The sequence below is a fragment of the Ceratotherium simum genome, chromosome 2 (assembly GCF_057802395.1).
Source record: "Ceratotherium simum simum isolate JZ-2026a chromosome 2, ASM5780239v1, whole genome shotgun sequence".
NCBI lineage: Eukaryota > Metazoa > Chordata > Mammalia > Perissodactyla > Rhinocerotidae > Ceratotherium > Ceratotherium simum.
This window is the reverse complement of record NC_141901.1, coordinates 93,975,265-94,002,898: the sequence shown is the minus strand read 5'-3', so window position 1 is coordinate 94,002,898 and position 27,634 is coordinate 93,975,265. Positions and strand designations below refer to the sequence as shown.

At 40.7% G+C, this 27,634-nt stretch overlaps 1 protein-coding gene across 1 annotated transcript in view; it reads left to right on the top strand.

Moving 5' to 3' along the window:
• Window positions 1-27,311, top strand: part of IL23R (interleukin 23 receptor) — a 53,517-nt gene extending 26,206 nt beyond the window's left edge. The window contains exons 5-10 of the mRNA XM_014788263.2: window positions 618-763; window positions 6,913-7,069; window positions 17,964-18,053; window positions 20,401-20,506; window positions 22,848-22,938; window positions 26,475-27,311. Of these exons, the coding sequence (XP_014643749.1) occupies window positions 618-763; window positions 6,913-7,069; window positions 17,964-18,053; window positions 20,401-20,506; window positions 22,848-22,938; window positions 26,475-27,125 (1,241 nt within the window). The 3' untranslated portion in view covers window positions 27,126-27,311. The remainder of the gene's footprint in view (window positions 1-617; window positions 764-6,912; window positions 7,070-17,963; window positions 18,054-20,400; window positions 20,507-22,847; window positions 22,939-26,474) is intronic.
• Window positions 27,312-27,634: the final 323 nt, after the last annotated feature.

Genomic DNA, 27,634 nt, shown 5'->3' with positions numbered 1-27,634 from the left:
TTATTATCATAGAGCATGGCAATAATTGGTAAAACCTTAGAGTCTTGAGAGACTTGCTTTGTTCAAATCATACTTTCAAGTACAGATTTATTTTAATGGAGAAAAAAACAAGTTAGCAATAAATATAACTATTCATACAAATTTCCCTATAACACAAGAAAATAAAAATAATATTGTGAAAGGTCTCAATTTAACATCTTGTCAAATCAAATTCTCTGAACTAAATTTAGGATGCACAACATTGTCTCTCCCTAAACAGATGCAGCAAAGAAGAGATATTGCCTCTATTTCTTCTTCACACTCTTGTTAAGAATGCCAGGTTCTGGAATTTCATTAGTTAGGATTATAGGAGGGTGAGAGGTGGGGGAAAGAGAAGACTGTTAGAGTTCCATTTCAAAGAAATGGAGAATGGGCTGAATAGAATTTTACTTAACAACGGCAATCTTCTCCTACATAATAGATTAGAAAACAAGAAAAAATTCATTAATTGTTCATTAGCTCATGAAACTGTTTTTTAGTACTTTGAGTTTTAACATGTCTACATATTGATGAAAAGATACTGATTTCTCCCTAGACAAGTTTTAAATTGCTGGGGTTTTGTTTTTGTTTTACTCTAGTGATACCTTCTCCATCCATCATTTCCAGGGCGGAGGATATAAATACTACAGTGCCCAAGACCATAATTCACTGGAATAGTCAATCAACAATAGAAAAGGTTTCCTGTGAAATGAGATACAAGGCTACAACAAACCAAACCTGGAATGTAAGCTAACTTTCACTGTTCTTTAGCGTGTAAGTTAACAAAAGAAAAGCCAACCAACAGTCAGTGACCGAAGTGGATGTATAACGGTCTATTTTACCTGTTTTGTGTGATATTCAATCCACTCTAGTTTTAGTTACCTGTTTTGTGTGATATTCAATCCACTCTAGTTTTAGTAATAATTACCATATGCTTCCAAACAGAGAGATGTTTCCTGAAAAGGTCCTCTTGTCTTTTGTAAACTGCTAACTAGACAAATGTCCAACTAAGAGGGATCCATCCATTTAGCTCCTTGTAATTCAGCGTCTCCTAGGGTGAAATTTATATCAGTGATCACGGACATAAAGTTAAGGATTCTATGCTGAAATTTAACAGGTCTCCAGGGAAATAAAAACTGTTCAAAAAGAACTTCAGATTTATGGGTATCTCTTTCTAAATGAAAAATGTGCAATTCAAAATTTCGGATTTGTTACTAGTATAGGCTTGGTCTTAGATGAGCGTAAGGTAAAAAGTGAAAGTCTAGACAAGCCAACCATCCTTAAATACCAACGGTTAAGTTACCATGTGCCTTAGGAGAGACGTAAACTTCAAGGTTGATTAATAAAATCACATCATATCACAGCACCTGTGAACATTATAATAAAAATTCGCTAATTTGAACCATGGGGGAACACTAGTCTGATTGAAAAAGTTCCAATTTTGGTGTATTTGAAAAGAATGCCATTATATTATTTTCGAGTACAATAAATTGCCATTTAATCAAAATAGTTAAGGAATGGATTTTCTGGCTTTGCTTAATTAAGAGTTATGTATCATGTATGAATTTACCAGCTTTCAGGGAGTTAAATGAAATGATGTGTATTTGACACTAATCTTTGGTGATTGGTGTGACTCCAAAGCCTTCTCCTGCTCCAGCCTCATCGTCCTGAACAGAGGCTTTGCTGTGGAGCAGTGTGTTTAAACAGTGTCAAGAAGATGAGGGTTCAGCTCTACTGATTTCATGACGTACTCTAAAGATTGTTCTGCAGCAATAAATCCCTGATGTCATCTTGTTTTTTTCTCTTGTTCAGAATGTGAACTTTATAGCTGTTTAGGTTACACTTAGATGTGAGTCCGTGTTTGCATCATTGGGTCAGTAACCGAGTGCAGATCCCGCTGGGCTCCTTGACTAAATAACCACGGCAGCTGTGTGCACAGCAACCCCACAGCCCGGGGCAAGCGAGATAAAAACAAAACAAAAACCCACAGCCAATCTTTTGCATATGTGGATTTTATGTAAATTTAAAAACAACCCAAACGAAATTCTCAAGTCCTAGACTTTGAGTTAATGGGATTTTACTCTAATAGACACCTGGGGCCCTTGTGTGGTGTCACGGTCATAGGATGATACTAAGAATATGAAACTCCTTTCTTCGGCGTAAGTAGGAGGAGGTAATAGGCTATAAGAATGTTTAGAAAATGGAGAGGGATTATATTATTAGTGTCTCTGAATAGGTTTTCAGAAACCAACTGTTTTCTGGTTGAAGCTCGTGTTCTCTTGTCCCTTGCCCTGGTAACTTAAGAGGTAAATTTGAGTTACTTTTCAAAATCTTCCCTTTATCAGAAGAAGGCAAATGTAGGAGCTAAGAGAATATCTGTTATCTTGTTTAATCTTCATAACAACCTTCTGTGATAGGTAGTATCAGCCCTATTATAGAATGAGGACAGAGGGCTCGAAGAAGTTTAAGCCAGGTTCTCCAAACTTACACTGTTAGTGACTAAGTGCCTCTCACGACCCTACATCACTTTGGGCACCCAAAAATATTTGGAAAATGAAGGAACAGATTTCCCTCCAAAACCTGTATCCTACCCCTTCTCCTAGGATTCTCCCACATGTAACCACTCCCACAGAAAAGGTGGATTACTGTTTCCATCCCGATGAGCCACGTCCAGTCCGTAAGAGCCAGAGTGAGGCTTTGATTTTCACATTTGCCACCCCGTCAGTTTCGTCCGGTCATGCATACAATGCTGTCTTTGCCTCCGTGTGGGGAGACCGGAGGTCAGAGTCACGAAGAGTGGGAGGACACCCAGGACTCCGTCAGATACTGCAGGAGGCAGCCTCTTTACCTCAAAGTGGCGGGCAGCTGCACAGCTCAGCGCACAGGCTCCAGTTCAAAGCCTGGCTCTGGCACTTTCTAGTTGTGCAGCCGTGGGCAAGTTCCTCATCTCTCTGAGCCTCATTATTCCATTACCAAAAATAGGACTATGATAGGCATCTACTCCCTATGGTTGTGGGGAAGATCAAATGATGTAAGAAGGTAGCCCAGAGCCTGGAATGGAGTTAATGTTCAGTAAATGCTGGCTGTAATTGTTACTCTTCATCTTATTATTACTGCTTCATTTTAACCTGCTGTCACGCAGCAGGCGTGGTAGAGCACCTGAAAATCAAAATCAGCGCCCTGAGTGTGCTTTCGAGCCCTTTTTAGCTAAGCTGCATATGGACTATGAGGTATTGGCCAGTCCTTCAGGTGATCCAGCAAGGCTGACACCACGGGGAGAATATTTATCTACTTGTTGGTCATCTTCGTGAACTGTCTCGCTGTTACCTAAACCTTGTGTCAAAATTGCGCTCACAATCCTCAGCAGCAAACCTTGCTCCCTTCTAGGCCCTTATCTCAGGAGCAATTGCCACGTTGTCTGTATTTACGTGTTTACACCTCTAGTTCCCCATCCTTCACCTATGAGCCCCTGGAAAACAGGGTTGCTCCATAATCACTTTTGTATCTTCCCTGATTTTTATAATGGCTAGTTCATGTAGATAATATTTTGAAACATTCACTATTAGTAGTATTATTTGCCTTTAACGGTGCCCAACAGCAGTGACAGTAAGGCAGGGAAATCGTGGCTGTAGGTTCACGTAAATGGTGGCTCCTTTCTCTAATTAAGCTAGACCAGGGTATTGGCAAACTTTTTGTTCAAGGGCCACATAGTAAACATTTTAGGCTTTGCAGGCCACAGCTCTCTGTCCCAACTACTGAACTCCGCATTTGTAGAGTGGAAGCCACCATAGACAATATGCAAATGAATGGGCATGGTAAAATTTTAATTTTGGACACTGAAATTTGAATTTCATACAATTTCCATGCATCATGAAATATTCTTCTTTTGATTTTCTTTCAACCATTTAAAAATATAAAAACCGTTCTTAGCTCATGGGCTGCACAAAATCAAGCATCCATTCTTGCCCAGGAAAGGCTAGTAGCACAGCACGCAGAGCAGAGGGTCGAATCCTTGGCCTTGGCATTTCAAAAGCGTAAGTGCTGGTAGAAGACAGAAGACTTGGAAGAACAGGTGATCAATGAAGACCAAGTTTCCCAGTCACCACCCCCCTCCTCCACCAAACACTGGGTAAAGACTGCCTGGGCAGAGAGAGGGGGCCATTGGGGGGTGGGGTAAGGACGAGGAACCAAAAGAGTTTAGACACTGGTGGGTCACAGAGAAGAGCCCCCACATCCTGGGCCATGACCCAGGTTGGGAGTCAGAGCAAGTTGGGATTGTAGAACTCTCTGCATAGGCTAGAGACTCACCTTCCCTGCATCCAAGGGTGCTCCCAGAAACGTAGATGCAACCCTAAGAAAAGACGTGCCTCAGACTGAAGGAGGTTAAGTTTCCATGCTGCCACCTTCAGAATTGAGGCTCTACGTAGAAGTTAACTGCTATAAAAAATAAAGTTATATTTCTTGCACTTGGTATCTTACCCTCTCTATGGGCAGTCTGCTGGGTCTGGCTCTCTCAATGTTCATTTCAGCCTCTGAAAGATCACGTTGAGGTATCATCTTGTGCTTGCAAGGCCCTAAGCAGTCACCTGGTTTGCCTCATAGCAGCAACAACTCTGTTAACAGTTCCATAAAATTCTTCTTTGATGAGAGGATGAGAGATGAGAGATGATGAGGTGACAGTGATGAGAGAGGATGAGAGATTATAAAATAGATGAGAAGATGGTGCAAAAAGACTGGGCAGTGTTCCGCCCTGCTGCCCACAGGGCCGCGCCGAGTGGGAATCCACTCGGCAGCACTAACAGCAAGAAGTTCTTCTTTCTTTGTTGGAATTCTGGCTGTACTTTAGGGTACTTCTCTTCTTCAAGAGGACTTATCTATCAACATAATGGCAAGAGACATATTAAGGAATAACAACTCCCCTCCAAGAGAGGCTAATATGAAGCAGAGTGCATTAGAAAGTCAAACTTGCAGCACAAGTAACGTCTCTCCTGGGTCCCAGGAGACCCCAGATGCCACTGGTCATATTTACAGAGCAGAAAATTCCAAGGGCCACGGGTAGAGATGTGGCTTATGGAAACTCTGAATGATATCTTATGGGGAACATGACATCCCCAAATCGAAATTTTCATGATTTTCACATTTTCAATGCAATGCAAGTTTTAAAGATTTATGTTAAGATTGGGTTTTAACAGAAAAATCCCTAAATAAGGTTGATAACTTGTTCTTTTCTTTTTTAATCTTAATAGTTTCAACTTTCTCTTCTGTGAGTGTCTGGTAACTGTTTTCTCTCAGTTGCTGCATAAATGCGTTTCTAGACATACGTTATGTTTACCTTTCAATTGTGCTTCACTTTTTTCACTAAATCCACTTGTCACAACCTACTGAAGGTGCTGTGTAAATGCCTTGGTTTCTCCCTCCTGTCTCAACCAGCTTGTTTGTGGTCGTTTACCATGTTTTATAGCAGGTTGTAGTGCCCCAGAAAATGATGAGTAAGTTTATACTTCAGCTATTTTCTGCTTATCTTCCATTGGGTTTTCACAGTTCAACATTCTTAATGTTTTATTTTCTCTCACACACACACATATATATATTAGGCCTTATAGAATCTGCATAAATCTGCAATAAATATCAATTTAACAGCTCAGCTTATGAGTAATTTTTTCCAAAAGTCATCATTAGCAAGTGAAATTATTTCGTCACTCATGAAGAATTATTGATCTAAATATCCAACTGCAGGGAGAGAGATTGAGAAGAAGGGAAGAGAGACTGGATTCAAACAATTGCTATTAAGTCCCCCACTTCTCCTACCCTATTAAAATCAGCTGTTCCAAAATTAAGACTATATTGGGGCCGGCCTGGTGGCATAGTGGTTAAGTTCACGCATTCCACTTCGGCGGCCTGGACTTTGCTGGTTTGGATCCTGGGCACAGACCTACTCACAGCTCATCAAGCCATGCTGAGGCAGCGTCCCACATAGAAGAGCTACAACTCTACAACAATGATACACAACTATGTACTGGGGCTTTGGGGAGGAAAAAAAGAATTTATTACACTGTGGACCTGCTTGAAATTTAAAAGCTTGAGAGAGCTGTCAAACACAAAACAATGTGCATTTCACTTTTAATGTTAAATAACATGTATTTGGTTATTTTTTATTCTTTTTTTTTTTTTTTTGGTGAGGAAGATTAGCCCTGAGCTAACGTCTGTTGCCATTCCTCCTCTTTTAGTTTATTTTTTATTTTATTTTATTTTTTTTATGAGGAAGATCAGCCCTGAGCTAACACCCATGCTAATCCTCCTCTTTTTGCTGAGGAAGACCGGCTCTGAGCCAACATCTATTGCCAATCCTCCTCCTTTTTTTCCTCCCCTAAAGCCCCAGTAGATAGTTGTATGTCATAGCTGCACATCCTTCTAGTTGCTGTATGTGGGACGCAGCCTCAGCATGGACGGAGAAGTGGTGCGTCAGTGTGCGCCTGGGATCCGAACCCAGGCCGCCAGTAGCGGAGCGCGTGCACTTAACCGCTAAGCCACGGGGCCGACCCATCATTCCTCCTCTTTTTGCTGAGGAAGACTGGCCCTAGGCTAACATCCATGCCCATCTTTCTCTACTTTATATGGGACGCCGCCACAGCATGGCTTGACAAGCAGTGCGTCAGTCCGCGCCCGGGATCCAAACCTGCGAACCTGGGCCAACGAAGCAGAGCATGCGCACTTAACTGCTGCGCCATCGGTATGGCCATGTTTTATGCAAAGCACCCTATTGCTCTTTGTTTTCTCAGTGTCTAAAGAGTGCCTGGAACATTGTAGATGCTCCATACATTTCTGCTAAATGGAGTAATTGTTTGTTTTAAAGGCACACTGTATCATTTCATTATTGTTATTCATCCATTTTAGGTTAAAGAATTTGACACCAATTTTACATACATGCAACAGTCAGAATTCTACTTGGACTCAAACATTAAGTACGTATTTCAAGTGAGATGTCAAGAAACAGGTAAAAGGTACTGGCAGCCCTGGAGTTCACCTTTTTTTCATAAAACACCTGATAGAGGTGAGTGTATTTATATATTTGATCACTTAGGCTTTTCTTTGGACTTCTGTCTCTCTTCTAAGTATATATATTTTTTCTCCTTGACTTCTATCAAAGTTGACAAAACTATTCTAGGGCAGGTGGCAACATTTAAATTGTGATTTCACTTTGATTTTGTTAAGGCTGACCACAATTTATGTAATGGTTTTCAAACATGCCTGGGCATAAAAAACACTGAAAACTGCCTGACATGCATGTTTACCGTCCCTGCTCCCAGAGGGTCTGAGTCCCCGGGTCTGAGGTAAGGGGAGAGGGGTGCTCAAAATTCAGCATTTGTTACAAAGACCCTGGGTGATTGCGAGGCATATTATAATTTAAGACCTCGTTTCGAAAAATATTAAGTTACATTAAACTGTTTAGGCCACTACTGATAAAATATATTCTCCTAAGAGAGACACAAATCAAATCTTATCAATGAATATTGATTACTTACTATATGCAAAGCAATTAGAAAGAGTTAAAACACTTAAATATATGGAATTATTTAATATTCTTCTCAACAAGATCTAGCTAACCTATTTTTTATCTTTAGATATTTCCTGCTCTTAATATTATCAGTTTAATTTTCTATCCATTTACACATGTCATTCAATAAAATCTTAGCCCAACAGACTTCAGTTGTAAGCAAACAATAAAATGAATCTATTGTAATTGTTGTAATACTCCGTAACGGCCCCATTAACCTGAAGATGTCTCCCTACTGTTAGGTAGCTTATACGTTAGATTTAAATCTGTCTTTCAGAACTGAAGGGCTTAATTATAATCACAGTATTGTTAATATCATCTTTGTTATAACGTAACATCTTGAAACTGTATTTTATGTTTCAAAGTACTTTGACATACATTGTAAATATTGATGGCCGCCAAATAAGGCAGTTGAAGCCACCAAGTCTAGCTAAAAAGTTCTTTTGGTGCCCCCTAATGCTCAAATCTTAGAAACACACTATTAAGGGACTCGTGCAATACCAAGTCCCAGTTCTCTTTTTTCCAAGTTAGTTTTTAATTTATGATATTCTGTCCTAAGCCGGTATGGTTAAAAATTCTTAGGACTTTACATGCCATTTTATAATAGTCAGCATGTAGTTGATAATCCAATTATTTTTAAATTAAATCTGAAATTGTCTAGCAAGATTATTCAAATTGAGACTTACCACGTACCAAGGACTACTACGTGTAAGCTGGCTTGACCTTTACATCAGCCATGTCTGGTAGTGTAATCGGCACAATTTTACAAATGAGGAAACTGAGGCATGGCTTGCTAAATAGCACGTTGCCGGTGGGCAATGGCACCTAAACTAGAACACAAGTTTTCTTAACTCACCACCAGCCCTCAGCAATCTCGTCAATCTCGTTCCTAACCAATTACATCCAAGTGGAGGAGCGGCTGACTAAAGTATCCAGCAGGTCAAGTCCTGGACCACAGATGCTCTCCTTTAAAGTAAAGGTCTTAACCCTCGGGTGGAAGCGAAAGGAACAACACCACTACCCTGCAACACGTCTAGATGTAAAGTCTTTGTTTCCTAAGGAAAAAAAATCACGTAAGAGGCAAAATACCAGTTAAAATTAAATATCCCTGAAAACTTGTGTCTATCCAAGTTTAACAGGTTAGCGAAAAAGAACCATAGACAGATTCCTTTCTAAGACACGTTAAAGGAGAAACAGTGAATGTTGGAGAAAGTGCTAATTTTAAATCTGTTTGAAAATTTATCTCTTTTCTTCTGCTTGTAAAAGCAATACAAGTTTATTGTAATTTATAATCTAGATATAACTGCTGTTTATATTTTAACGGATTTAATACTAGTTTTTTCCTATGCACATATTTTTTAACCATTGGTGCTATGGTGTATACACTGTTTTATGCTCTGATTTTCTTATTTAATCTATCTTGTTGAGTTTAAAAACCTATTTAATGGCTGCACAGCATACCAGTTTATGAACGTACTATAATTTATTTAATCATTTCCCTATTTTAACAATATCTAGGTTATTGCATTTTTTTCCATTAACAATAAACTTCTTTGAATAGCTTTGTATATAAACTCTCCTATGTCTTTGGGTCTTATTGGATCAAGAGTTAAGCACATTTTAAGATGCTTGTTGCAAATTGCCAAATTGCTTTTTAGTAAATCTTTAATATCAATTACTTTTTTTAAAGGTATCCGTGAAAAGCCAGTCATTCATTTAGTCATTCATGAAGTGTTCATTTACACCCTACCATGCACTAGGTGTTCTCTAAAATTCTTACGTGTGTGTAACTGAATTGATTCATCTCAAAACAAGGCATTTTCAAAATTATGTCCAGATGGCACTGCAGGGCAAATCGTAAAGTAGGTACGGCTTGTCCTACGGGCCCTCAGCATTCTTGTGGTTCACTTCCCCTCTGGATAATGCCTTTCCTTGGCCTTTAAAAACCTAGTCTCCAAAAGAAACTGAACAAACTCCGTTACAGTAAGGGTTCAATGACTTACAAGACTTATTATCTTTTCCTTCCCTGGAGTAGTTGGACTTCAAGGGAAAACAAAACCTTATACTAAAAAAGAAAAAGAAAAAATCAATATCTTAGAATATAATATCAGGCTTTAGAAAACACACGGGAGAAGTTTTTCTGGGTTAGAGACTCACATTTTTCTCTCCTGGTACAATAGCAAGAGGCTAATTGACTGAACCCAGGGTGACTTCAGGATAATAAATAATGATAGCTAACCTTGATCAGACGCTCACTGTGTGTTGGGCACTGTGATAAGCATTTTACATATGAACTGTCATTTCCTCATCACTGCAGCCCTAAAATATTATTATTCCAATTGTGCAGATGCAGAAGATGAGGCCCAGGGAGATTAAGCAGTTTTGCCAAATGTCACAAAGCTGGTAAATGGTGGAGCCAGGGCATAATCAGGCTGTGGGATTCTAGCACCTGAATCATAGCGCTGCTGGTTTCCTTCCGAGGAGACCTAGGAGTGTCCTGTGTCCGCCTCCCTCAACCACCTAACCAAATCCTCCTCTACACATGAGCTAATGATAAAACTATGCCAAAAGAGCTTCATTTTTAATGTAATGTTTGTTATGAAAATGCAAAAACTATTAATCATACGATGCTATCAACTATTTCTCCTTGGGCATGAATACAAGATGTGGAAGCGGATTTGGGTTAAGGCGAGGAGCATGAAACCACAGGACTCCAGGGACCTTGGGACTGGACAGGGCAGTCCTAAATGAGGACAAAGTACCGGTGGAACAGGTGGCCTTGCCCAGACAGGACCACTGAAGGGCAATTCATAATGTGTTTTTCCAGCTGGTCCTGGCCCAGTAAAGTGTCTAGAAAGCAGTTCTTCTCAGAGTGGGGCCCGTGGTCCATCTGCATCAGAAATGCTTGGAAACGAGTTTAAATGCAGACTCCTGAGCCTCTAGCCAAGTGATACTTCTGCAGTGCAGTGTAAGAACTGCTGCTGGAGAGATCAGACACCCTTCAAGAGGGAGAAGTGTCAGGAAGGATGACGTAGAGGGTGGGCAGGAAACGTGCACAGAAAGGGGGAGACCTGATTGCCCAAGCCACTGCCTTAGTAAGAGTGGTTTGGTGGGGGCGGAAAAGGGTGGTCAGGTGAGAATCTCAGGCCATCATCTCTTGTACTATCTGGTCACCTCTCTGCTTCCTCTTCCTCCTGCCCACCACTTCCTGAGTCGCTGATCACCCCAGCCCACCTCAGCAGCTCAGGAGCCCCAGAAGCACAGGATGTGGAACCATTGCCCCAGAGAACCATCACGTCCCACGTTACCCCCTCTGCCTAGACTCTACCCTGCCTCTGGATGTGAGGTTTCAGCTGAGGTTCTGTGAACCTGCGAGGGCTGTGGTCGGAGCTTCCAAACCTCCAACCTGGATAGTCGCTGTAAAAATTCTTGGGGTCTGTATGCAGTATAGAAAAAGCCCTGAAGGGGAAAAGATAACTTAGCGTAGAAACTAACACTAAAAATGTGCAAGTCAATTCCCTAAATTCACTACTACCGTTGTAGAAAAGGTGAAAAGACGACTTCTAGGCAGGACTGTTGTCCAGTTCCTCGCTGTGATCCAGGTCCTCCACGATGCAGAAAAGGTGCAGGCTCTATCACCCCTCTAACGACAAGTCAGAGGCGTGAGGGAAGGGCAGTCACATTTCATGATGACTAATCAACTTGCCGGAATTGCTACTTGCAGTAGAAAAGTTTCCCAGAGAAATCATGTTATTCTTTTTTTGACCGTTCTCCAGAGGAAGGCAAGTACGAGCAAGACATTGAACCACAGTGCATTTTGTTTTCACAACACACCATTGGTTGTGCATTACCAATGCCTCGTTAGAGATTCTTACTAATTTTTCAGGACATTTAGTAACTAAAAGAGAAAAAACAAATGTTATGTCAATGGAGCTAAATATAGGTGATATTAAATATAACGCAAATTAGAGGATGGCACACAGGGTGTACTTTTCAAAAATTCCATTATTTGTAGTTAGAGATTTCTGATTCATTCATATTAAGATGGGTTATAAATTTGTAGATTCATGGTTACTAAACTGGGTTAAACTGACACACAGTGTTCCTTGAAATACTAATCATTTTAGACTCTTCATCCGGATTTATGTAATCTTCATTTCCGGTCCCTAATAAATCACCAGAGTTCTATAGAATAAAAAACAGCTCCTCAGAGTTTCACAGTCTCTCTGAGATCTGCAATATCCACTAATAAAGAATAAAGATTATGCTTTTCTATGAGGAAGTAATAATCTCCTGTGTTAGTTTCCTTTGCTGCTGTAACAAGTTATCACAAACTTAGTGGCTTAAAACAATACAAATGTCTTATCTTATAGTTCTGGAGGTGAGAAATCCAAAATAAATATCACTGGGCTAAAATCAAGATCTCAGCAAGACTATGCTCCTTCTGGAGGCTCTAGGAGAGAATCAGTTTCATTGCTTTTTCCCAATTCTAGAGGCTGCCTGCATTTCTTGGCTTGTGGCCCCATCTTCCATCTTCCAATCTAGAAGCATAGCATCTTCCAATCTCTTTCTCTGACTCTGACCTTCCTGCCTTCTTATAAGGACATTTGTGATTTTATTGGGCCCACCCCTATAATCTAGGATAATCTCCCCATCTCAAGGCCCTTTTGCCATATAAGGTAATCTATTCAGGGGCCGGCCCCGGCTCAAGCGGTTAAGTGCTCGGGTTCGCCGGTTCAGATCTGGGGCATGCACCCACGCACCGCTTGTCAAGCCATGCTGTGGCAGCGTCCCATATAAAGTGGAGGAAGATGGTCACAGATGTTAGCCCAGGGCCAGTCTTCCTCAGCAAAAAAAAACAAAGAAGAGGATTGGCAGATGTTAGCCCAGGGCTGATCTTCCTCACAAAAAAAAAAAAAAAAAAGTAAAAAAAAGGTAATCTATTCACATGTTCTGGGGATTAGGACATGGACATCTTTGGCAGGGAGGTCATTATTTGTCCTACCACATCTCCTCACTTATCCACCCACCATGTACTATTGCAATTTCTACTAGTCACTGTGATTAAGTGCAAGCAAAAGAAATCAACTCTGGTTCTCTTAAGCAGAGAGGGAATTATTGGAAAGATAGCTGGAAATCAGTAGGAAAGCTGGCAAAATGGCCAGGAGCAGTATCCAAGGGACAGCACGAGCCAGAACCTCAGCCAAAATCACTACCTAGGAAGGATCTGGTGAGGACCCTGCAGCTGGCACTGTGGTCACTGCACCTGTCTGCCCTGTGCCCTGGGCACCCCACTGGTACTGCTGTCACCAGAACCTGGTGGACTTCCTGGAGCTGTGTGTCCTGTGCCAGTGGGGGAGGAGGGCATCTGCTGGGCCAGGCTGAGGGCATCTGGGTGTGGCTACTTGCTGGCTGTGGGGAGAGGGAGTCTCTGCTCCATTGAGGCTTCCAGAGGGGGAAGCCCTCTCTGCCTCTTACCTATTTTAGGATGCCCACAAAGACGTATGTCCTGGTGCTGAGCAACTGAAAAATGGCAAATGTCCACTAGACTATTCACACTCAGGAACAGGCGCACGTTATACTTGAGAGCAAGGCTGCGCTTTTGAAGAATCTTAAACCCCTGGGTAAAACTTGGAAGCTGCCCATTCTTGCACATAGAAGAAGTGTGTCTTGGTTTTTTTTCTTTCAATATTATATCATGAACATTTTTGCTACACTTTGACATCAGACCCACACCTCCGTGTGGTCAATATCACTCAGGAAAATTTCCTGGTGGCTGCTGCTTTGTACCTTTTCCTCCTCTTATTCATTCTCTTGAACAATATCATTGCCATGCATATACTTCTTACCTTCTTCTCCCTAACGTACCAAGTACTTACAGTCTAGGAGTATAAGCCTGAAGATAGTCTCCTGACGATGTCTAGGCACATCCTCCTCTCCTGAATATACAGAGGTGGCAATGTGACTCATGAAGTGATTCATCGTTTGACTTGTTTTTCAAGGTGTGGTAATGAGTTTGTTCTCCCCAGGCTTCTGCGGCCTATTGGATACGTCTGGCCATTGTCTTCTGCTTTGCCAACTGACGTGGGCTGGTGTCAAATTTTACCCTCAGCCCCGTAATGTTGAATTCCAAACACAGAGCTAAGTGGCCTGGGGAGACAGCACTTAAATGCTCTGAAATAGCTGAGATTATTAGAAGAAGGAGATTAGAAAGAGAGAAACCAAAGGAAAGTTTATGTTTTAAGAAAAATAGGATAGAAAAAAAACCTCCCATAATTTGAAAAACACACCCTTTGTCTCTTTCAATATGACTCCTCTTTCTTGAATATCTAGAACCTTCTGAAAGAAAGGTCTAGAAAGTTCCCTGTGTCAGCTCTGGTCAAAGCCTTTAAGATGCAGACCTTGGTCAGCGTGGCTTAGATACCAAGATTGGCAAAGGCAAAAGCAAATAAAGAAGGCTTATAAATGTCCATGCCCTCTGGCCCAGGAATTCCACTTATAGAAATCTAGCCTTGGGAAACAAGCAGAGATGTGGAAAGGAGATTCATGTACAATGATATTTACCCTAAGCTAATTATAATAGTAAGAATTTGGAAACAATCTAAAAGTCCAACAATAGTGTAGCTAACATGTACTAAGCTTTCAATGTGTGTAAGGCATGGTACCAAGTACTTCATATAAACTGTCCCATCAGACCTCAGGAGTGAAGTGCTGTTATCATCCCATTTTACAAATGAAGAAACTAAGTCACAGAGAGGTTAAGCAACTTCCCCAGGGCCATGCAACTCCGAGTGGTGGAGCCAGGACTTGAACTGACTTTTGTCTGAGTCCAAAACTGGTATTTGAAACCAACAAGCTATACAGTTTCTCAATGGGGGAGATGATTGAATAAATACAGTACAAACATGATGAAATATTAAATCGTCATTAGTATGATGGTTTTGAGCAATTTTTAATAAAATGAAGAAAATGAATCATGATATAATATTGAAAGAAAAAACACCGAGACACAACGTTTAGTCAAGAGCACGATTTCCACCAGGGCACGGACCTACACAAAAGACTGATGACAAATATAAAAAATGATTGCTTCTAGTTTGTGAGCAAAGATAAAATTGTACTTTCTTCTCTATACTCTTTTATACTTTTCAGGCATCCTATAATTAGCATGTATTGCTTGTATAATCAAGGAAAATAGTTGGTTGTCAGAAGAAAATAACTCCAGGCTAGAAGATTCTAGGAATCAGTGCTAAATGGGTTTGCCCAACCATAGCTCGTTGGGGTGGGGTCCGGAGTCCTGCAAGGCCAAGCAGCTCTAATGCACTGTGGCCCACCCCCAGAGGAGCCACAGCCAAGTTGCAGCGTGGAAGGGGCTGCTCACAGGGCTGCCTGAGCTGCCCCGTCTGGAGCTGTCCTGCTGCAGAAGTGATGTTATCAACTAATGGGGCCAGTGACTGGCACAGACTCGTGTCAGAGCTGGATGGGAATTTTCAGTCTTCGACCTTGACCAAGGTGACTCTGGGCAAGTCACTTACCCTTTTTAGGCCTTTGTCTCCTCACCCATAAAATGAGGACAATAGTATTTATCTGCCTGATTCGGTTGTTGTAAGGATTTAATGAAGGACAGCAGGTAAAGTCTAGTACACTACCAGGAACATAATTAGTCCTCAATAAATGGTGGCTTAAAAAGAATAACAAACACATTTTGCCCCATGGCACACACAGAGGGAGGCTGGGAGACTGATTGGGCATCATCCCGAGGAAACAGATGGAGTACATTATGGCTAACACTGAGTCCTTTTGCACAGATTTGATTAAATTAGGCTGGTATTCATTGGGCCAAAGAATATTGTTATGTTATGCTCCTAGCTCCGTCCAAGAATAAGGAACCACGTCTTTTTGTTTGAAACCACTCTAACTTCCTCTGAATACGTCTTCTGTAAGACCAACTCTAAAGTCCAATGTCACTGTGTGTAAGTTACATAAAAATTCTTCCCAGATTACAGACGATTTGAGATTTCTGAGTATCCTCAAGTGCGTGCTGTGGAGTAATAAGCACCATTTAATGTTCTGCTGCAGGGGCAGACTTGTCTCATTATGGACATAACACCATAGACGTTAAATAAATAATGAAAACATCATGAGACTTTTCTAGCACGTTAGGCAATCCACTGATGACCGGAGCTGGAATAAACAATGTTTTTCAGCCATCGAGGCTCTGTGTGTGTGTGTGTGTGTACATCATTCTGTGTTCGTGAATGCTTTTGTGTGTTAACATTCTTGGAAATACTATAAAATACTAACAGCGAGTGGATTAAAGGGATGGCATTAGGGATGGTTCTTTTTCTCTCCCTTTTGTTTTTCTTGTTAAAATTCTTTTCTCTCTTACACTTACTGCTTTTATAATGAAAACTGTTAAGTATGATTTTAAAAGAAATGACATAGCCACTTGGTGGCGGTATGCTGTGAAGAATATAGTCTATATGGCTTCATTTCAATCCTTTGCCTAAAGATTTTGTCATTGGCTTGATTCTTCTCTGACAATCTTGTTTATCAACTGTTTTACTTCAGATATCTGAATCTTTGTGAAATTATCCTCTGATAATTAAGTATCTCTTTTAAATGACTTTAATTTAATCTAATTTAAATGAAAGCACTTAGTTGATTTGAAACTATGGAAACAAAAAGATTCTAAAGGAGGATGATGTTTATTCTCTATTAGGATTAATAAAGCCCTAGTCATATATGAATATTATTTTTATATGATGCAAATTAATAACTGAAGTTTCATTGCCAAATAACCTCCCGTAGTTTATGCAACAGAATTACATTAACCTGTATTAGGTTACAGCACCATGTACTACTTTTAAATAAAAATGCTAATTTTAAAATAATGAAAGTGAAAACAAAAATAATCCAGCAGCATATGCTATAAACCCATGATCTTGCCAAATTGAAAATTGTGTTACATTTTAACATAATATTTCTATTCTTAAAATTTCAAAGTAACGTAGATACAGACTCCTGCTTGGGATCCCTGAGAATGAACTTAAACCTATAAAATACTAATTTAGGTGAATAAACCTGGCTGTTGGCCGTTGGAGCCTAACCTTGCTCCCTCTGAGTTTGATGGAACCACATACTTGGGAATAAAAGAGACATAATGAAGCACTGAGAGGCCAAAAAGAATTTCTGATTTGTCACAATTCACAGTGAAATGTTTCCCTCTTGCTGCAGAGAAGCCAGAATAAAAACACAGGAAAGATCTTTTGGCTTTTCCGATGTTTTCATCTTCTAAAATTTCCTACCCATTATTCTTAGAAAACGACCTCTCAGTTGAGCCTGTGCCTGCACCCAGATCAGCCTTTTTCAAAAATTTCCAAAGACCCATAGGAACCTTTTTATGGGAACTCTATGATATTTTTCTCAAAGAGAGTTGCCTGGGCCGCAGGGCTTGTTACATAGGCCTGTGATATCTCAGTGGCAGTCAAGCATGCCTCAAGTTGTGATTTCTCCCTGGCCCCAAAAGTAATTCTTTAAAAAGAATTTGAACACTGAATAAATAGGGCTTGAGGCACTCTTGGGAATCCAGAGCTTAGAACCATTTTCAGGAATGTCGTCTGCCAGCTTGGGGAATCACGTCCTTGAAGTCGCCTCTGACAGCTTTTAATTATCAGGAGGGAGGAGAAGGGGAAGGAAGCTCCAGGACTCTTTCAAGTTCAGACTAAAAGCGAGTTAGTTGCCAAGGCTGCTCACCACACCCTGGTCAGAAGCTTTCATCAGCAGTGTCCTGACAGCCTTTATGACTAGACAGGGCTGGCCAGGATCCTTGCCAGTGGGAAAGGAGCAGAGGGAAGTCATTAATAGCATTCCATCCCTGTGTTACGACATCAAAGTGGCTGCTAATCAAAACTTCTTATATGGAGCCAAGATGCTGTTCCCCAACAGCATCTCAAAGGTTGTGCAAAGGCAGAAGTGACACATCTTGGAGGCTCTTAAGGAAACCTGAACTTTATTGCATCATCTACTGGAAGGAATCAAGTAGAGACCAGTTATTGTGCATTTTTCTGGCTCAGTGAATGAAGTAAAGCTCCTTGGTATTTGTTGCCTAGAAGCCTCATGAAATTAGCGGACATGCTTGGAAGTTTTACAAACCCTAGGTAGTTTTCATTGTCTTTTCAGTGTTTTCTTCTTTGGGATTTACCCAATTAAATAAAAAGGAGCAGAGACACACATACTTGAAGGACAGTGCTTTTAGTCCATCCTTCAAGCCTGTTAAAGTTACTGTTTTACTTTAATCATCTCCAAATAAGTGAAGAAACCCTCTTAGGAAATTGGGCAACCTGACTGCAAGATGTAAGAAACTGACGCTATCCTCCTTTTTTTTAAGTTCCCCAGGACACGTGGAAATCATTCCAACATGATACTCGGAATTCTCGGCTTCTGATTACTTCCATCTTTAAAGGACACCTTACTTCTGGTGAGAAAATACTACTTAGGTTTTTTGAGTATTCTTTGCTAATCATCCCTTGAACCCTCCATATTGAAAAATCATGTGTCAGCCATAAGTTTCTAGATGATAAGACTATATGCTATATGATTTCTACAGGAAAATAGTCAACAAAGATATGCTTAAAATTGAATTTAAGGAGTGATTTGGGTGGATTTTGCCAGCTTTTGCTATGAGTTGGATACATTTTCATTTCAATAGGTGCTGGGGCTCAAGACCCCAAAATGTCTTCTTTCTAAAAAAATAATACCATTATTTGAGTGTCTACCATGTGTTAGGAGTGCTATATACATCATCTTTTTCAATCTTTAAGACGAGATGGGAAAACTGGAGCTCAGAGAGTTTAAGGAACTTGTCCAAGGTCACACAGTTGCTAAGTGAAAGACTAAAATTCAAATTCTGTTTTTCAAATCCTGAAGTCTCTGCTCTTTCTCTTATACAAACCAGCTTCCATTTTATTGGTTAATATGACTCAGTATTTTCCGCTGGTGAGCATAACTAAATGTTTTAGGCATAAAAAGATATTAGATCAGGTTAGGCAATGGGCAAATATAACTCTAAATAGAAATTTCAAATTGAAAACCTTTAGGCCTGACTATTTCACCACTGACCACGCATAGACCATTTGTCTCCTTGCGCAGAAACCTGGCAGGAATAGTATAAGAACTTTTGCAGGTTATATTAACAACATATTATATTCTTTGGACTTTCATTTATTTACTCAACAAATATTCATTAAGCACTACTATGTGCCAGGCACTGTCCTGGGTGCTGGAGAATCAGCAGTGAAAAAAGGAACATAGCCTCTGTCTTCATGGAGGTTCCATTCTAGATAGATGGGGGAGAAAAAGAAAACAAGAGAAAGTCAGGTGGCGGTATGTGCTATGAAGAAACATGAAGCAAGGTAAGGGCGCCCTGAACTTGTAGATGTCAATCAACTAGGAGCAAAGCGCTAAGGTTCAGAACTGACCCCTAATTACAGACGCCCACACAGACCTGCACCTTGATATCTGTGTGGAATCGTGGTGGCTAGGAGCTCACTGCAGCCTATTAGATAGGTATTATTATTTCTATTTGACAGAAGAGGAAACCGGCGTTTCAGCAAGTTTGTAACTATGCCCCGAGGTTACGGAGCTGATAAATGGCAGTCCACTTCGAACCCAGGTTTCTCAGGTTGTGCTCTCGGTCACTCTGCTCTCCTCCTTATATCCCTTTGCTGGCCCCATGTTAACGTGAGGATTCTCTATCCTCTTCCAGGCATGAGTGGCGAAGGGTATGTGGCAGCCAGGATCCCCCATTAGTTGCTTGAAATCGAGTTTTAGTCTTAGGAAAGCACTAATTCCCTAACCCAGTGGGACTGCCCCTGCCCACCAGTCAGCTTTAGGAGAAGGACTGGACAGCTTGGAGACCCCCAAGTGTATGGTGGGTGCAGCTGGGAAATAAGCAGGGCCTGGCCCATATAGCATCTGCCACATGGTAAGTATCCCATAAACATTTGCCAAAGGGAGGGAGGAAGGCAGGAAGAGGATGTGAGGGACGCCAGTACCCAGCATGGCTCAGAACCAACTCCAGTGTGATATGTCTCAATTATAGTCTATATTCGAAAATAGGGTTTTTCATGTACTAGGGAAAAAATGTGATGACCCTGGTAGGTAACACATGTTGAATATATTATATTAATTATTTAAAAATTTCAGGTGATTAAGTCAACTTCAAAATGCAAGAAAAGCATTGTTTTTAACATAAAATGTGAGTGCAAGATATATAGCAATTTGGATTTCTTTCCTATAACATAGATTGTTTTCAGTAGAGTGAATGTCTTTTCTCAGCAGGAAAAAATTCATGAACAATAGAGTTTGAAGAATGATGACAAGTGGTACATTACTTCTGTCTTGAACAAAAGGTTAAAAAAAATAAAAACCTCAGTTTTGATTGTGGCCAGCTTTAGACTCTGTTACAAGCAACTATAAATTCTCACTTATGTCAGACAAACCAAATGAGGTTCATCACTAAACATTTTTATATAAAATATGCATGCCTAAGCTCAGAAAAATGTCTAATGCTGACCACATTGGCCAGAGATGCACTTCTAGAGCCCACTGATATCAGACACATCAGCTCAATTCTCAAACCAAAGGTAACCTGAGGTTTGAAAGGGCGTTCACTTTATAGCTCAAGGTAAAGGTTAATTTTGTTCCCCACTTCCTCTTTTCCTTTGAGACCAATGACCTTCACTTTGAGCAGAGTAGAGAGAATGATGATTCTGGCATCACATGGACGTGAATGCTTAGCTAAAATTATTTCTCCTTCCTTTCAGACAACAGGCAACAAGACATTGGACTGTTATCGGGAATGGTCTTCTTTGCCGTTATGTTGTCAATTCTTTTTTTGATTGGGATCTTGAACAGATCGCTGCGAACTGGGTAGGTTTTTGTAGAATTTCTGTTTTCTGATTTAGACCATATATTTGTGCCACCAAAATGTAGTCAATTCAATTATTTCCTAGAAAATTCCATAAACATTTTTATTCAGAGAAAGGAAAAACAAAAGGATCAGTGTTTAATGAGTACCTACTCATGCCAAACTCTTTACAAACACCATTCATTTATCCTCACAATGACCCTGCCAGAAAACCTCGAAGGCCTGTTTCACAGACGACTCACGTGTGGCTGTGTGTTCTCCTCATACCACTTCATGGTGAAGTGTGTGCAAGAGAAGTGGCAAGGTCTGAATCCCTCACTTTTATACCAGTTGTGTTGGGGTTTTAACATCTAGCCCCAAGGCCCCTTCTCTTCGGCCTCCTTCAATCATTTTTTTCCAATATGGTATTAGTAAAGATCTATGCCTAGTTATTGAAAAATGAGACTTTGAGGAGCACAAGGCCTTCAATTTCATAAATTTTCTTAGCTGCCCTGAGTATTTCTAATCTGCTAATAGACTAGAGTTGTTTGATGGGGCAGTCTCCCAGCACATCTGAGGACTCACAGATTTTAACACATAGGAATGTTCTTTGCCCAACTGGCACTGGATTTCTCTATCTTGCCATCATTTGCTTCATAAGATAATCTTTCTTTTAAATTTATAATTGCAATGCAGTAGAAAGATTTATAATAAGCTATTCTAAATAAAGTATACTACTAATTTTTTTTGTTTGTTTATGTGGCTTTTCTCTCAGAACTTAAGTATTTAAATCACACATTAAAAAATGTGTACCCTTGTGAGGTGGGCTAACTAATAAAGAACTTTGTTTTAGGTTGTTTTAATATATACTTGAATATAAAGCCCTTTGAAATATCTTAATGTTCAAACTTGTACCACATAAAAATATTAATATTTGTATTATTACCCAAAGATGTCCTAGTGTGAAATTTTAAATAACATCAAGTTTGTTACTAAGAATAACCTAAAAATTAACTTCCCATTGGTAATGACAAATAAGAAAATAGGACAATTCTTTGCTAATTTAATTATTTAAATAAGTATTCTTTTTAAAAAGATAAAAGAAATGGGATAATTCCAATATAACTATTTTACATATGAGCAGATACTGTTATTTACTATAACTATACATTATTTATAAAAACCTTACTTCAGAAATACAACTGGAAAATGGAGGGTAAAACATTTTAAATAATGAAACCAAGAGTGGGTAGATATATATATATGTTCTCACTGTATCAGCATGCTGTATAAAAAACTTTTCTACAATAGTGTGAATTTACTAATTTTGTCTAATTTTAGATATAGAAAGAGAGTGTGAATTAGCAAAAAAAAAGCTGAATCATTAAACATTGTATAGATATGTGTAAAGAAATTATTTTTACCCTGAAGTTCAAGGTCAAATTGGGCTTGCAAAGCTCATCCAGCCATTTTAGTTGTTACTGAGTAAAAGTCCTTAGAGAAGCGGCCTAAACAGATAAACAAGTCAGATCTGTGGTTAACGGATCCATTGTTGACACTTAAAAATGTGCCAGAGATCAGCTTAGTCTCTTCTAAATTCCTGGTCAACCTGTTTGCCCAAGTCAATTTGTACTGTAAACGCAGAAAGTGTTTTCAACACAGTGGTGGTGCCAAGGGGTAGCTAGCCTGGGGGCAGAAGTAGGGCGTTCACAGCTTCTCCCTCTTCTTTCCATCACCCCACCCCAGGGATCCTTCATAAGCACCCAGCCTAAGTAAAAACCAGCATTCTCGCTGCACCACACAACTGCAGGACAGTGTTCAGCCTCCTACTCCATCCACAGCAACAAAGTTTGGCGCCATCACTATCATCTCAACACTACTTGGAGTCACTACAAGTTTAGAATTAGAGGAGCTGGAAGTATACAGTTTTATTACCTAACATTCTCTTCTTTATATTTTTCTGTGGTTATGGTCACCTTGGAAAGTTCTACAAAATATCCCTTAAGTCTTCCAGATTTTTCCACACTGATCTCTCCTGCTTATAATGGTTGGCCACATTTAACATGTGTACAGTATCACTTCCAGGGTGGTTCTCCCACTTATCTCAAATCTAGTGTGTTTTTAAATGTTCCAACTCATTAGAGAGAAGCAGAGCAATAGAGAAAGGAGGAAAATCTGAAAAGATATTGAAGCAGCTTCCCATTTAACTTTTTAAAGTAAGAGATGGAAATCTTTGCTCACGCATCAGAAAGTTTTATTTTTATTATGCATACCATTCTAGTTGATTTTCCAATCTTCTGCATGATTGCCTGCACCAGTCCTAAAGTAAAATGCTTCTTCTATTGCATCATTTTTGTTTTTTAGAATTAAACGAAGAATCTTCTTGCTAATACCAAAGTGGCTTCATGAAGATATTCCTAATATGGAAAACAGTAATGTTGTGAAAATGCTACAGGTAACTAAAACCATCAAATAAAAACTAAGTGGCAGCTGAGACCAAGAGTGTAGTCCAATAATTAGAGTAGAATTTCTGTTCAAATTAACAAATGTGTGCATATTAGCATAACTATATAAACATATGTAGAAACAAAATTATACATATCTCAAATCATACTTAAGAGAGATGAGAGAATGGAGTTAGGGGAAGAAAAGAGACATGGAAGAAAGAAACAACACTATTCACAAGAGAAAAGTAAAGTGGAAGATGGTGGGCCAGGTGCCGGAGTCACTTGGTGGCCAAGCAATTTGGTAGGTGTCTTCAGGCATGAAAGGAAGAGGGCAGAAAAGCTCAACAGAATGAGCTGCAAAGACACAAAAGGGGCCTCCATTTCACCTGAGATTGGAGAAGTAGATGGATCCCAAGAGGACACCACTTCACTCCTTGAGACCCAGTGGAATTAGAGAAAATAAATGTGAGAGGACCGTGGGAGATGGGGTCAGATGGTGTCACCAGGGGTGGGCCAGGTTTCCAGTTCAGCAAAGAGAAGGGTGTGCTGGGAAGACCCTTAGGATATAGGGGACTTTGTGGGTTATGGAGGAACCGCTGCTGATTGTGGGGGAGGGGAAGGAATGTGCTCTGTGTGCTCCTTCTACCTTCCGGCACTCTGGCCTGGCCGACAAAGGGCTCAAAACCCAGTCGATGCGACAGACACACCATCCAAGCATTGCAATCTGGTGATGTAAGTGCAGTGACAGAAATGATGGGAGCATAGAGGAAACACATTGAAAGATGAGAAGGAGTCGCTCAGGAGAAACAGAGAACATTCAAAATAGAGAGGACAACAAGAACAAAAGCACAGAAGTGAGAAGAGCGTGTTGTGTGTTGCTTTATCGAAAAACTTGACGTGAGGAGTGGCTGGAATAATGCTGGAATGGTGAGTGGGATCAGGTCACAGAGGTCTTGTTATGGAACTCAGACTTCGTTCTGTTGACCAATAGTTTTCAAACTTAAATTTTTTTTTTTTTTTTTAGCCTAGGAACCGTTTGTTCAAATGATGTAAGGAAGATAAGTATTTGTAAAACAAATAAAAGTGGCTCTATTTGGAGCTCTGGTAGGCCCATTAATCAACTCCTTCCCCAGCCCCAGAGAAGTCCCTAAGACAACAGTTCTCAGCCTTGGTTGCATGTTAGGTTCCCAACACCCAGGCCACAACCCAGGATCTCTGGGGGAGGGAGGGTTGGGGACACATAGGCTTCCCAAGTGATTCCACTGCACAGCCAATGTTGAGAACACTGTTAAGGGGTTGAAAACTACTGCTTAAGACAATGAGGAGTCAGTGAGGAGTTTTCAGTTGGAACAAACGTGGTCCGAGGAAGGAGGCAGAATATGATGGTCAGAGAAATGAGTGTAGCGAGGTGTGGGCAAAGTGTCGAGAAGCAAGGCTCCACCATGCTGACCACTTTGTGGAGGGTCCATAATGGAGGAAGTGAAGTGAGTCTGCGGAATGTGACAAGGAGCAGGTCACTGGTGATCCTGGTCCAGAGGCTCAGTTGAGAAGTGAATGGAAAGTGAGGAAGTGAAGACTGAGAATGGAGACATCTTTTGATGGGTGTAGACTAGAAGGGAAGTGAAGAAAAGGGCTATGCTGACAGGGGTAAGCTCTCAAATACTCATGGAATGAATAACAGTAGCTCCAGAGGGGTATGGAGTCAGCAGCGTGTTTGTACTAAATTGGACAGGCTTGAGAAGAACTATCAAGGAGAGAGAGGGGAAATTGATCGAACAATACTGTGAAGAAGAGGGGAGGGGATGGTCTGAAGGGATGAGGTGGAAATGTTCAGCTTGAGCAGGAGGAGGGATCCTTGATATTTGAAGGAGAAAAAGGAGTGGACGGGGCTAATTTTGAAGGAGGTAATCCTGCCTACTAACAGTGGAGGGATGATCTAGAACAACTGAACCCACATATGTAAGGAAGTACATAGTTAATTAACCGAAGGACAAGCGTATATTCACCAAACTACAGGTACTGTAGTCTTGACACTCATTCCGCTGACAGATCTATCTCGCTCCTCCAGGAATTACCCTAGGGAGTCGGGGACGCCCGCGGCTCAGAGCGTCGTCCCTGACCTGGTTGTGATCAGATCCCCTTCTTCCTGTCCTGTCCTCACGCTGGAATACTCCCCGTAGCTTTTCTGTGTCCTCCACTGTGGTCCTGCTTCTACCCACTTCTCCACTCAGCCTGAAGGGAACGCCTCCTTCCTCAGCACACAGCCGCCTTGCTTTCCTGGTTTCCTGTAGCACGTCTAGTTCCTTGGACTTCGTCTGACCTTGGACTACATGTCTGCCCATCCCAACCCACACTTCGAAAGTTCCCTGGGGAGGCTGAGCCTGAAGAAAATTTGAATGACACTTCACACTGCTTTGTCCAAGGTCTTCCTTTTTGCCAAACTTCCTTCCCATTCTGGGCTCCTGGAATTAGAAGTGAACCCTAGGGTTTCCCTCAGATGAGGTTTTGTTTTCTGCCCAAAGACTAAGGGGTAGTGTTCTAGTCAGCTCGGGCTGCTGTAAGAGAATACCACAGACTGGGTGGCTTAAACATTTATGTCTTACAGTCCTGGAGGCTGGGAAGTCCAAGATCAAGACACTGGCCCATTTGGTTCCTGGTGAGAGCTCTCTTGCAGACGGCTGCCTTCTTGCTGTATCCTCACATGGCAGAGGGAGAGATGATCTCATCTCTCTCACATCTCTTCTTATAAGGGCACTAATCCCATTCATGAGGGCTCTACCCTCATGACCTAATTACCCCCCAAAGGCGCCACCTTCCAATACCATCACATTGGGGATTAGGGCTTCAACATATGAACTTTGGAGGGAAACAAACATTCAGTCCATAGCAGGTGGCTATGGTTTTATAACCGTGTTGGGTGAGAGTTATTTGCCCTGGGAAGCCAGCCATCAACTGGAAGGCCTTGAGTCCTTTCCTTACCCAGAAGAATCATCAGGCTTTTATACAAATAAAAACCTCCCTCCACCTCCTGATCATCATGAACATGTCTGAATTGTGAGTGCCCACACACGTTTAGAAATGCAGCACAAAGCATTTATTACAATCTTATTTTCAAATGGAAGCAAAATAGGATTCTCCTCTCTCCATTTCTTTTATTTAAGCAACAAAATATTTTCTTATAGTAAGCCTCCATGATTTTAAGAAATATTCTAACATATTCTAAAATCCAATTTTTAAAGGCCCTGAAATAATGTGCAAGTTAATATGCAAGACACTTCTTCCTCTTTAAAATTTTTAAACCAAGACATGTGCTTAAACTATGGATTATTTTTATTGTTCCTTTGCTTCAGCTCCTCATGGCTGAATTTAACAAAGATTTGGAATCGAGCAGGATAACACAAAAGTGGGAAATCGTATGGGAAGAGAAACAAAAGAAGAGGGAGGGGAGCGAAAGGCAAGGGAAAGCAGAATTCCAGTGCTTCTTCAGTTGCCCAGTTGGCCCCTTTAAATGTCTTTTGTAAAATAAAACGTCTTTTCTTCCCAGGAAAAAAGTGAATTTATGAATAATAATTCCAGCGAACAGGTCCAATATGTTGATCCGGTGATTACAGAGATAGAAATCTTTCTCCCAGAAGAACACGAGCCCACGGCCTACAGGAAGGACAAGGATACAGGCTCCCTGGAGGCCAGAGGCTGCCTGCAAAAGTCACTGCTCACCAACACAACAGTCGTGTATATTCCTGACCTCAACACTGGGTACAGACCCCAGATTTCAAATTTTCTCACTGGGGGAAACCATCTCAGCGATGATGATGAAACGGCTTCCTCAACCTTCAAACCAGTAGATTCCTTAGACCTGGGAAAGAATGCCAGGGTTAAAACATATCCTAATTTTCCTCTCTCTATCTCAAGTATGAATTCACTAAGCAACAAACTATTTTTTGGAGAATTAAGCCTCATTTTAAATCAAGGAGAATGCAGTCTTCTGGACACGCAAAGCTCAGCAGAGGGAGAAAGCACTATGCTTCTAGAAAATACTTCACCTGACGAAACTGTTCCAGAACAGAACCTGCTGCCCGATGAATTTGTCTCCTGTTTGGGGATCATGAATGAGGAGCTGCCGTCTATTAATTCTTATTTTCCACAAAATATTTTGGAAAGCCACTTCAATAGGATTTCACTCTTGGAAAAGTAGAGCTGTGGCGTCAAGACGAATTCCGGGACAGCTGCCTTGCAATCCGAAGTTGGAGCTCCCCCTCCATGTAAATTCAGTTCTGCCTGCTCTTCACAATTAGAAAATTGAGATCCAAAGACAGAACATACTTCATGGTCACAAAAGCAGCAGCAATATTAGTGACACCACCTGTACTTTTTAAAAAGTATCAACTATATCCTTTCTATTTTCCTTCATTGCAAGGAACAGAGCAGATCTCTCTGTCGCATGAAGGATAAATAATACAAAATATGTGGTCATGAAATAAATGCTGAAAATTCTCTTGAGTAGATAAAACTAGAGCCCCCAACAACAAAATAAGTAAAGGATAGAAACGGAGGAGCCATTAACTAGCATGTTTGCTGTATTATTTTTTTCTATCACTTTCCATTCAGGTGTTAGGGATTTGAACTTTCCTTATTTTGATTTTGGACTGAGAGAGCTATAAAACAGCAATGTGTGCAAGTCATGCGGTTGCTGTCTTCATTCAA